This window comes from Spea bombifrons, chromosome 7 (assembly GCF_027358695.1).
Source record: "Spea bombifrons isolate aSpeBom1 chromosome 7, aSpeBom1.2.pri, whole genome shotgun sequence".
NCBI classification, from domain to species: Eukaryota; Metazoa; Chordata; class Amphibia; order Anura; family Pelobatidae; genus Spea; species Spea bombifrons.
Genome location: NC_071093.1, coordinates 3,753,811 through 3,765,906, shown reverse-complemented (window position 1 = coordinate 3,765,906; position 12,096 = coordinate 3,753,811). Strand labels below are relative to the sequence as shown.

The 12,096-nt window shown below is 47.4% G+C and overlaps 1 protein-coding gene across 1 annotated transcript; it reads right to left on the bottom strand.

Moving 5' to 3' along the window:
* On the bottom strand, positions 1-8,026 carry LOC128502320 (tubulin alpha chain). Its single transcript, XM_053472082.1, has 4 exons — positions 7,881-8,026; positions 2,024-2,246; positions 1,550-1,698; positions 1-1,080 (listed from the first exon to the last, which is right to left on the bottom strand). The coding sequence occupies exons 1-4, from the start codon at positions 7,881-7,883 to the stop codon at positions 109-111; spliced, it is 1,347 nt and encodes a 448-aa protein (XP_053328057.1). The 5' UTR covers positions 7,884-8,026; the 3' UTR covers positions 1-108.
* Positions 8,027-12,096: the final 4,070 nt, after the last annotated feature.

Genomic DNA, 12,096 nt, shown 5'->3' with positions numbered 1-12,096 from the left:
TCCGAATTTACATTTATTTTATTTTAAAACCGCACTGGCAAGTAACCCCAGAGTCATATCCTTTTGGACTCTGGGATGAGAAATTAAAAGGTTGGCAGTAGACACACATTATTCCTCTCCTTCATCTTCATCTTCGTACGAGTCTAATCCAACCTCTTCGTAATCTTTTTCCAGGGCGGCCATGTCCTCTCGGGCCTCGGAGAACTCTCCTTCCTCCATTCCTTCTCCCACATACCAGTGCACAAAGGCACGCTTGGCGTACATCAGGTCAAACTTGTGGTCCAGGCGAGCCCAGGCCTCGGCGATGGCCGTGGTGTTACTCAACATGCACACGGCTCTCTGCACCTTGGCCAGATCTCCACCTGGTACTGCAGTGGGCGGCTGGTAGTTAATACCAACCTTGAAACCTGTTGGGCACCAGTCCACAAACTGGATGGAGCGCTTGGTCTTAATTGCAGCAATAGCAACATTGACATCTTTGGGCACCACATCCCCTCGGTACAGGAGGCAGCAGGCCATGTATTTACCGTGCCGGGGGTCACACTTCACCATCTGGTTGGCCGGCTCAAAGCAAGCATTGGTTATCTCGGAAACAGATAGCTGCTCGTGGTAAGCCTTCTCTGCAGAGATAACGGGGGCGTAAGTGGCCAGGGGGAAGTGGATACGGGGATAGGGCACCAGGTTGGTCTGAAACTCTGTCAAGTCCACATTCAGAGCACCATCAAATCTGAGCGAGGCCGTGATCGAAGATACAATTTGACTGATCAGACGGTTCAGGTTAGTATAGGTCGGACGCTCGATATCCAGGTTCCTGCGGCAGATGTCATAAATGGCTTCATTATCCACCATGAAGGCGCAGTCTGAGTGCTCCAGGGTGGTGTGGGTCGTGAGGATGGAGTTGTATGGTTCAACCACAGCGGTTGAAACCTGAGGAGCCGGGTAAATAGCGAATTCCAACTTGGACTTCTTGCCAAAGTCAACAGACAGACGTTCCATCAGCAGGGAGGTGAAGCCTGAGCCGGTGCCTCCTCCAAAGCTGTGGAAAACCAAAAATCCCTGTAGTCCTTGGCACTGATCGGCCTGAAACATACAATACGGTAAAGAATTAGAGGCAATACTATGGATGTGAATTTATTCTTTCAGTTAGCAATTCTAAAGACCTTAACGTTCTAAGGCCAGGTTGTCCAATCGCAGCCTATAAAACAGTTTAGAGACGAGAAAAAAATCATTAAAGTAACCAGAAAGTTTGCAGCAATGTTGTGTCTGCTCGGACTAAACAGATGGCCAAGACCGTTATACAAAAATCTAGAAGCTAAAAGAGATATTTTGGGGTTATATGGGAACTTAATTCCCAAGGAACGTACATAGGAACTGTAACCTCTTTCGAAACAGCGTAGCACATTTTTAGAAGTAACCACGGAGCGTGTGGACGTTTGTATTCTTGTTCAGCAAGTTCAATTAAGTTCCCAGCACATGAAAATTTCAAGAAAAATGGAAAATATTAGACATGAAGCTCGAGATTCTGCAAAACAAAAAGACCGGCACCTACCAGCTTGCGGATTCTGTCCAGAACGGAGTCGATGATCTCCTTGCCGATGGTGTAGTGACCGCGGGCGTAGTTATTGGCGGCATCTTCTTTGCCGCTGATGAGTTGCTCCGGGTGAAAAAGCTGCCTGTACGTTCCCGTCCGCACCTCGTCTGCGGGAAAAACACAGGAGGAGGAAGATTTGTTTACTGGGTTAACTGGGCGAGTTCACCAAGAACCACCTCGGCGAGTATACTGAAAGCCTATGATGTCTTAAAAGCTGTTGACCTGCTAAGGATAACAATTCAAGCAGATACTTTTCAATAGGAGCACGTTCTGTGTATGCAGAGTCTCTTAGACCACCCTGGGTCCCTTGCAGTTGGCGGTGAATATATTGCAGGGGGGTGGCGGTGCAGGGGGGGGGGGTCGTGCTAGACCATTACCCATCTTGACGTTGATGGGTTTTCGGAAGACCTCCAATAATTTTTCTATACTCACCAATCACAGTGGGCTCCAGATCCACAAACACAGCTCGGGGAACGTGTTTTCCCGCCCCGGTATCGCTGAAGAAGGTGGTGAAGGAATCGTCTCCCCCGCCGATGGTTTTATCGCTGGGCATCTGTCCATCAGGCTGGATCCCGTGCTCCAGACAGTACAACTCCCAGCATGCATTGCCCATCTGGACACCGGCCTGCCCGACGTGAACTGAGATACATTCCCTCTGAACGAAAAAAAAAAAAAGGGCAAAATTATGAAATGCTTTTATATTATATTTCTTGTGCTGTCCAATGTATTGCAAGATGTGAAATAATACACAGCCAATCAACATCAAATAATTGCTCTGTTCCATTATCCACGGAGCTGACGGACGTCGGGTCAGGTATGCGGTTTTTCAACTAGACCCCCCCCCCCATCAGTCCCACAATCAGGAGTCATTGAGAAGGTAGCGTAGGAAGCTTGCGCATGTTTAATAACAGTATGGAGAAGAACCTTGAGATGGTTTCTTATCTGCACAGGGCTGGGGAGCTGTTACAGGTGTTGACACAAGCACACCTCATTCTGCGTCTCCGGCAGGACTCGTTTGAACAAGCATCACCACCCACTCCTGAGGGCAGTAACGAGAATTTTACCCGCCCCACCCCAAACGCACCGGACTCAATAAACCGGGACGAGGAAACGTCTGTCTCCATAAACCGGTAGAACGCCCTGTGATGCACCGGCGGCCGTACGTTCCCTTCACATTATTACATCGAGAAAAGACTTTTGGGCTGATGATGAAGGGACGGTTTCTTAACAAATAAACCCCGCGCTCCACTAGTTCCAGCTCACGTGTTTAGGAGCCATGCCGCTAATATTGGCGGGGGAATGGGGTAAATGCTTATGGGCGATCCATGCAATAGCAAGGGGCCACAGCATGATCATTTAAAGGGGCCTCTCAGCTATCATGAATTATTATTCCGATTCTCGATGAGACGTTTGCAAACACGCCAATGAACTCACAGGAAGCCAGACCTAAAGACAGAAATCGTTTGTCACCTTATCTGTGATTCGAGGCAATAACCGAATTCATACAGAGAGTCCCAGGAAAGCGCGGACTTCGGACTATGAACTCAAACATATCATACGATTCGCTCGATGGAAAGACTTTTTAACCCTGAAGCTACGGCCCCCTTCCCCCGATTTATCCCCCCCCATACTTGCCACATTTAAATGTTTCAGATCATCCAACTAATTTTATTAGACAGATAACCTGAGTTTAACACAAAACACAGCTTTTTAAGCTATGATTTTATGTATAGAAGGGAAAAAAAGCTCTCCAACCCTACCATGCCCTGCCCCTGTGTGAAAAAGTAATTGCCCCCCCTTAGTTACTAAATCCACCAATTAACCAAATGTAATTGATAATTGGGTTTAATTTCGCTCGACGCGCCCAGGCATGATTACCGGCGGTCCTGCTGAACCCAAACATCAATTAAAAAGAACCTGTCTTACAAAGCGATGATGCCGCGATCTAAAGAAACCCAAGAACAGATGAGAAACAAGATCAATGACGTCCATCAGTCCTGAAAAGGCTTACAGATTCTTTCCTAAGGCTCTGGGACTCCAGCGATCCCCGGTGAAGCCACGATTTACAAACAGAGAAGACTTAGAATGGTGGAGAACCTTCTCAGGAGCGGCCGGCCGACCAAAATTCCTCCAAGAGCCCATCGACAACGCGACAAGAAGGTCGCAGAAGAACCCAGAACCCTGACGTGTAAAGAACCGGAGACCTCACTCGCCTCGGTGAAGGTCAGCGTTCCCGATTCCAGAACGAGAAAGACCGCGCAAAAATGTCATCCATGAGAGAGCTGCCACCCGAAAACCCACCGCTGACCAAAAACAACACAAAGGCTCATCTCACATTCACCTAAAAAACATCTCGGTGACCCCGAGGCTGTTGGGAGAATATTCTATGGACCAACGAGTCAGAAGGACGTGGGTCCTGTTACATCAGACATAAAACCTGACGGACACTGTGGTAGCGCGATGGTCTGGGCGACCTGCCACGATCGAAGGAACCACGGGTTGTCTCAACCAAAACATCCAGAAGGGGAACGTCCGGCCATCACTCCCTGACCCAAAATCCCAAGGGCGTTTTGGTTTAAGCAGCAGGGCGACGATCCGAAGCACACGACCAAGGCCACCTCGCGAGGAAAGTTGTGGAGGCCGAGTCAAGGACCCGACTGGAACCCGAATGAGATGCCGAGGAGCGGAAACCTTCAAAACTGCTGAATTCAAACAATTCCACCAAGAAATGCGGCCAAAACTCCTCCCTCTACGCCATTTACTACAAGTGTTTGATTGCAGTTGTTGCACCGAGGGTGGAACAGCCAGTTACTAGGTTGGGGGGGGCAATTACGTTTTCACATGGGCGATATGGGTTTCGATTAACTCTTTACCTTCAATAAATGAAATGATCGTTTATAATCTGCATTCTGTGTTACGCGGGTTATCTCCGTCCTCTATTATAATGAATTGGATGATTTGAAACATTTAAATGTCACAGCTCTGTGTATACCGTCTGAAACATAATATTTATAGAATCCTTTTAACAAATAACTTGTGAATCCCAGACCTTGCGAATACGGAGGGGAGTAAATTCTGGATAAAAGGAACATTACGCCAGATATATATACAGCGCCGGGGTAAGCTCACAGGACCCTCAGCCGGTAAAGACTAACTTTAGGAGACGGGCTCGGAGGCAAGTTGAAGGCGGGGGGGGTACAGACAAGCCGGGGCATTTGTTTAAATTAGAAGGTGACAAAGCACTAGGGGAATGAGCTATAATTTGTACGCAGGGTGGCGGATCGGTGGCTCTTGCGACTGTACAGGGAAGGATGCTGATCGCAGCGGCTATTAATAGGCAACGCCCCCCACCTGCGAATACGCTCAGTGTGGGTGGGTTTCTCCAACACCCTAAATATCAACTCATGCTGCGCTGTCATTAGGGCCGGGTAGGCTAAGTGGCAATCAAAGGCTGCGCAAGCAGGATTTATGAACCTCCGCAGTCGGATCTCATAGGCGTATCCGGAGCCCATGCCAGGGGCCCCGCCGGCACATTACATCCGTTGACCATTATTGCTACATAGAATAAAACCTGTAGGGAGATCAGCCCCATTCGGCCCCAGTCTAGTCGCCCGTTTCTCCTGCTGTAAAGGAGCCGTATGTCTATCCCATGTATGTTTAAATCCCCTCACTGTATTACCCTCTACCACCTCTGCTGGGAGGTAGTTCTACGTAAGAGTAAAAAGTGCTTCAAATTATATGAATGACATCCATGCTCCATGATATCCCCAGCCTGGCATGTATTCGACATGGAATGTTCAGCACCCAAAAGAGCTTGGGGGTAAGAAGGGTACGGGAAGGGGGGCAGAAAGTGGCATTTAATTGAATCAGATAACAATCACAACAATGAACAGCTGTTTGATCTTCACAGGTATAACAATGTATCTGATTACAAATCACATTAATATCAGCCGACGCAACCTTCTCCAGGAATAACTCCTGTGCGAATACGAAGGTCATACTAGAAGGGGGTTTTAATCGTATCTCCCACCATGAAGGGTATACTGTATACAGCGCTGGGGGGGGTTATATTACTGTATACAGCGCTGGGGGGGGTTATATTACTGTATACAGCGCTGGGGGTTATATTACTGTATACAGCACTGGGGGGGTTATATTACTGTATACAGCGCTGGGGGGGTATATTACCGTATACAGCGCTTGGGATACTGGTTTCCATTTTTACTAGTTTATCGAGCGCTAAAGAGCTTACAATGGGAGCCGATGACACTTTGTCAGACGTAAATCCAGATATCTGTATATTAGTTAATATGATATGTTCCTAGTAGATTGTAAGCTCCTGGGACCCCCCCCTTCCCCCAGTCTGTCTTAACCACGCTATGGAATCTGCTGCGCTATACTGGATTTACATGAACTTCAACTGTCCCGGCGCCAGCTGAGTGTGATGGGAGTGGTGGTCCAAAATGCCCTCGACTGCGCAACTCCTCACAGGTAGGTTCTATAATGAAATATCGCTCTGCTGTTTGCAGAAAGAGACCGCTAAGGGCATCACGTCACAGCCCTGATTACATGAACACATTGCGCTCTCGTCCGGCGGCTGCACCCCCGCCCCCCCCGACGTGGCTGTCTAAATATAATCCGGGTGTCTAGCAGGTGCTGCGACTTCTCTCGCTGACAGCCCAAAGACAAACAATGCGTAAGAAGAATCGCTTTGCAGACGCCTCGCTGGATGCGATTCCCTAGTTAGGAGAAGTCCCTGAACATACGCAGCCAGCTGCGCCCTAAGATCCCGGCAGGGAAAGGTGGTCCGCACAGAAATCCCCCCTATGGCAGGTGATTCCAGACGTCGCTCGCAAACGTCCCTGTGAAATCTCGCATGGCCTGCGGCAGGGATCTCTCGGGACTTGCTGACTTTGATCCAGGCAAAGAAATGACTATGGAATGCGGTTAACTATTTAGATGCCTTACATAGAAAGATTTGCAGAGACCCATCCAGCCCCCGTCTAGTCGCCCGTTCCTCCTGCTGCAAACCTTAATCAGTCGTTGGTCTCGTCTTAGATTCAGGAGCCCCATGCGCGTTTAATACCCTCACTGTATTACCCTCTACCACTTCTGCTGGGAGGCTGTTCCATTTATCTACCGCCCTCTCAGTAAAGCCTCCTTTGCCAAACATCCAAAATCCCCACATCTGTCTTCTCAGACCAGGCGTACGTTTCCACGTTCTGTGCCTTAACATAATCCCAAAAATTCTGTATGGAAACGGTCTGTGTATATAAATACAAACTAATCCCCTGTACAAAGACAGTTAAATAGAGCGGGAAAGGTTCATGACGTGACATATAATCTTAGCCAGAGGCAGAATAGTTAACACTACGTCCTTTAACACTTTAACTGCCAGTCGGGTGCCGGGGGAATACTAAGGATGGCGGCTTTCCGGCCCCCGCGCTTCACTCCGGAGCGTAAGGGAATCTTCCAGATATTTTGTGTCACAACAACGAAAATAACTGATCAGGGAGACCACCGAGCCACCCGGATTATTCCCTCCAAATGCCTTCGTTCCTGTGCTTAACCCTTTGTGTGCCAGAGGGCCCGTGCAGGATATGCTTTGCTTGCACCCTGCTGGGGATCAAGGGGTTAATAGCAAAAACCGTGATGTGGCTATTCCTTTAACACAGTGAAATAAAAAGTGTTTATATTCCGCGGTTCAGTAAAGAGATATATATATATATATATCTAAAAAAAAATGTCTTAGTTATTTTTTTTAAATGCCTCCTTTAATAAGTGATATTACACAATAGAACCGCGGATACAGAACGCAGCCGCCCAGGTAATGTGGTAACACAAGGGGTATTGCGACACAACCCGCCGCATGACAACATTGTCACGTGCACATTAACCATAGGGTGACAGGACCCCATTCCACGTCATTCACAATCCCCTAGGAATCTAAAGAGTTAAAGTATTATTATTATTAGCGAATAAACATCAAACATGCAGCAACAATAATATTACGCTATTTATTTTCTGCCACGTTCAAAGCGCGCCCCAGGGCAAGTAGGTCACCCCCTCCGCCATATCTACATTCCACGGACTGTGGGCCGCAACTCTCCTCAGCCTCACCAAGACCAGACACATGCTCATGCCCGATGGGATCTGTAGTCCCGGGATCGAGCATTGCACTGGGGGGGAGGGATGAAGCCGCAGAATCACGCCTGGTGTGAGCTGTGCAGCCGCCTGCAGCTGAGAATGTCACCCGTTAAGTATCGGTTAGCGGTTGCTGAGGACTCACCATGTCTGCGGTTCGTTGGTGGGTCGGTAAGAAAAGATCGGGGCGTAAATCTCACCGGAGCCTGCGTGACGGATCTCTGTGAGAATGAGCTGACAGCTGCGCAGCCAGAAATCTTATATATAAGGGCGGGGTCAGCAAACACCTAGCCACGCCCATTTGCAGGGAGGAATCGCATCTGTTATTTATGGCTCTGTGACTAGCCCAAGCAGAGAGGCGCGACTAATAACTCCACCCCCTCAGGGCGACGCCCACCGCAGGATCTGCTCAATAAGATTAACATCAACAGTATATGCGGAGAGGAAATCATTTGCATAGACCCGCCCCTTATTTCAAACGCTTGTGATCCTTGCTGCTTTCAGGCGTCTGTGTTTTAACCCATTAAATGCCAGATGTGTGCAGCGCATTGTCCTGTTTAAATGCCCATTTGTAATCATATTACTTTCATTATAATATCATTCAGTAAGATGAATATCCACATTTAAAGTGCCCTCAGTCCATCCTGCCCCTATCTGCCCCTGGGGTGGCAGTATGGGTAAGCATGCCCTGTCAGCTACCAAGTGTGGCAGATGGCCAGTCCGGGATATTCTGCACTGTCATTGGGGAAATTTTTCCAAATGCAGACGTTTCCCAACCAATGGGACATTTGTCAAAACAGTAGCCAGCTGGGATATAAGCCAGTTGGCAGCTATGGGTCTGTCACTGTGCGGTCGCTGGTGGTCGTTGATATGTTATTAACCCGTTAAAAGCGTTGTAGAGAGCTGCGGAAGATGTCCCTGTATTAGAGCGCAATCAAATTGTCTGTTCTCCGGAAAGATCGAGACTTCCCAAAACAGGCTCTCACATCAAATGTGTAGCAGTGGAATATCCCCCCCTCCCCCGTGTGACGTTTGGTTTGGCCCGTTTCGAAATTTTACGTTGGCGAAAAGCAGAAAGGCAGCTTTGTGTAATTTCCCGTCTAAACCGCTGTAAATAAAAGACACCAACGTGCAACGTAATCAGTCGCTGGTCTTGTCTTAGATTCAGGAGCCATATGCCTACCCCATACATGTTTAATACCCTCACTGTATTAGCCTCTACCACTTCTGCAGGGAGGCTGTTCCACTTACCTACCGCACTTCCTACAATTCCATCTAAGCCTCTGACCCTCCAGCTTTAGATAACAGCCTTTTTTTGTAACATTTCTCTTCCTTTGGAATAAACTCCCCTCCTGTACTTTGTTAAATCCCTTTATGTATTTAGGCGTCTCTCCCCCATCCCCCGGTGTCGGACATACGGAATGAAAGGTAAACGCTATTCTTGTGGATGTTTCGTGGCGTATTAAAGTTTATACATTGTATCAAAAACCTAATACAGTAACAAATAATAACAAGAAAAGGTAAATATATTGGATGCTTCTGGCTCTGAGATCTGGACTTTCATCACCTTGGTGTAAAATCTGACAATACCCCCCTAAGGCAGCTGCCCGCAGAAATTAACCCTTACAAAGCACAGAGTCGGAGGCTATTTAGGAGAGCATGCACTGATTTTAGAACAAAAGTTGCAGCAGATATATAAACGACAACATGGGGTTATTTAACTCTCAGTGCGCCGAGTTATTTTGCACGTGGATTCTGTAATCCGTTGTGCCAATTATTTGCTGCGTCAAAAAGGTCATCGCGGATAAAATTCACACCGCGCACCGGGAACTCTGACCCAAGAACCCGCTATGATGTCATATCCCAGCGCCTTTTATTGTACCAGAGATGCCCACCACAGTGGGAGGAGCCACTGGGATCGCTGGCCAAGGGTGGCCCCAAAGGTAAATACATCACTGGGAAGGGGCAACAGTGGAAACCAGATCCCCAATCTTGTATGCAACTTCTGCCTTCCCTCCTCACCGAAGATGACCAAATCTTCTAGATCTCTTATGCTTTTTTCTTTCTAGATGTTGATCCAAAGTGGTCGCTCCAGAGAGGAAACCAGATCCCAGATCTTCCTCTTCTGTGGCTGCAGCCCCCACGTGGAGATAAGAAGCCCCTTCCTTCTCTCCTTGCCTGAAGCCTAAGAAGGGTCAGGCCTGAAGAGGGACCCAGTGAGGCCTTCAAGGAGGGATGGTGGCCAGAAGACGCAGCCCACCCTGTCCCCTCAAAACTCCTCTGTGAAAAACAAAATAACACACGATAGAACATGGATAAAACACACGTGTAAAAAACTAAAGGAGTGCCAGAAAACATGTGATTGGATTGAGCCATATCGGCCTCAGGGGCATTTCTATGTGGAGGGTAAAAATAAAAGGGTTGAGGGTTCCAGGTGCTTCTCAGAGCGAGGAACATTGTGAGTATACTGCCCTCTAGAGGCAATTATTATTTCACAGAACATTTTGAGTATACTGCCCTCTAGAGGCAATTGTTATTTCACAGAACATTGTGAGTATTCTGCCCTCTAGAGGCAATTATTATTTCACAGAACATTGTGAGTATACTGCCCTCTAGAGGCAATTATTATTTCACAGAACATTGTGAGTATACTGCCCTCTAGAGGCAATTATTATTTCACAGAACATTGTGAGTATACTGCCCTCTAGAGGCAATTGTTATTTCACAGAACAGTGTGAGTATACTGCCCTCTAGAGGCAATTATTATTCTTGCGTATTTAACCAGAAAATACTCATAAGCAGAAATACACTATAAGGACAAAAGTATTGGGACACCTGAGCATTACACCAACAGGTACTTTGATGACATCACATTCTAACTACATAGATATTAATATGAAGTGAGTCCCCCTTTGCATCTATAACAGCATAGTTCATATAGGGGTATAATGCATATTCTTCTCGGTTGGTTTTAGGGTAAAGAGGGTCTAGTCGCCCGTTTCTCCTGCTGTAAAGACTCGAACCTTAATCAGTCGTTGGTCTCGTCTTAGATTCAGGAGCCGTATGCCTATCCCATGCATATTTAAATTCCCTCGCTGTATTACCCTCTACCACTTCTGCTGGGAGGCTGTTCCACTTATCCGCCACCCCCTTAGTAAAGTAAGACATTATGTCCTGATATCCTGAAGTTCTACGAAGTTTGTATTTCACAGCATGAAACTCTTTTTGTTACTACATTTATCTTCATAGAATCCAGTTAATGATATGAGAGCCTCCAGCTCATTCACAAAAATCCCACGTTTGCAGAGCTGGAGACCCGTTAATGGTGCCACGTGAAACCAGAGCGAGGGCCGGACCCCGAAACTGGATGAGCGACACAACAACAGTGCGTATCCGGGGGCAAATTAAACAAACACTGACCGGTGGGCCGCCCCAGAGGTAAATACCCCGCTGTGCATGAATGTGAAGTCTGGGGCAAAAAAAATCTCAACAGGGCGTCAGAAAAGACCGAACAAAGGAGTTTATTTGGTAATAAAGCGTAATACGGGACCCAGACCGGGATGTGGAACACGGCGCAGACCGAGGGGCAAACCGCGACGCAGACCGAGGGGCAAACCGCGAAGCAGACCGAGGGGCAAACCGCGGAACGCAGTCCTAATGACTCGAATAAAGCGCGCAGAGCCTTTCTGGGGGTTAAATTAAAGATGACAAAACCCTCGAAACTGACAGATTTGTTCTAAATTAGGAAGAAGCGAATTTACCAGATTAAACAGGGTTTCCTTTAAACTCCCCAATATTTTTCCTCCCCAAACATCCCCTCCCTGAGCTTTATTAATGAAACACAGTGAGTTACAATAAGAAAAAATCCCGCTTTGCTGCGTCGGCCGTAAATTATTGGGGATAACCTGAGTGCTGTTGGACCCGCAAAAAGTGTTATTAATGACGCAATTACAAGATTGCTTTCCTACCCTTTCCCTCTTCCTTTCCCTTCTTCCATTTCGCTTCCCTCTTTTCCCCCTTTAATCCCTCTCTTTCCTCTCCTTTCCCTCCCCTCTCTTTCCCTGTTCTTTTCTTCTGCATTTCCTCCCTTTCACTCACTTCCCGCTCTTTCCCCTTTTCTTCCCTCTTTTTCCCACATTCTTCTCTCTCTTTCCCTCTTCCTCCACTCTTGTTCCCTCCATTCTGGGTTCTGACTGGCTGTTGCCCCCAGGGGTCACCGTTTAGTGGTGGTCTTTATATGAGGGTCTTAGTGACGCTACTGGGTTTATTAAGCACACAAATCAAAATATTCTGATTAATAAAGTACGTATATTATTTATATAGCGCCTGCAGAGTCCGTAGAGCTTACAATAGTGAACGGT

Bases quoted from the DNA above. Each gene is read 5' to 3' on its own strand.
- LOC128502320 (XM_053472082.1), bottom strand. The intron at 1,699-2,023 runs GTGAGTATAGAA...TTTTTCCCGCAG, and splicing joins TCTGGAGCCCACTGTGATTG to ACGAGGTGCGGACGGGAACG. The intron at 1,081-1,549 runs GTAGGTGCCGGT...TGTATGTTTCAG, and splicing joins TGGACAGAATCCGCAAGCTG to GCCGATCAGTGCCAAGGACT.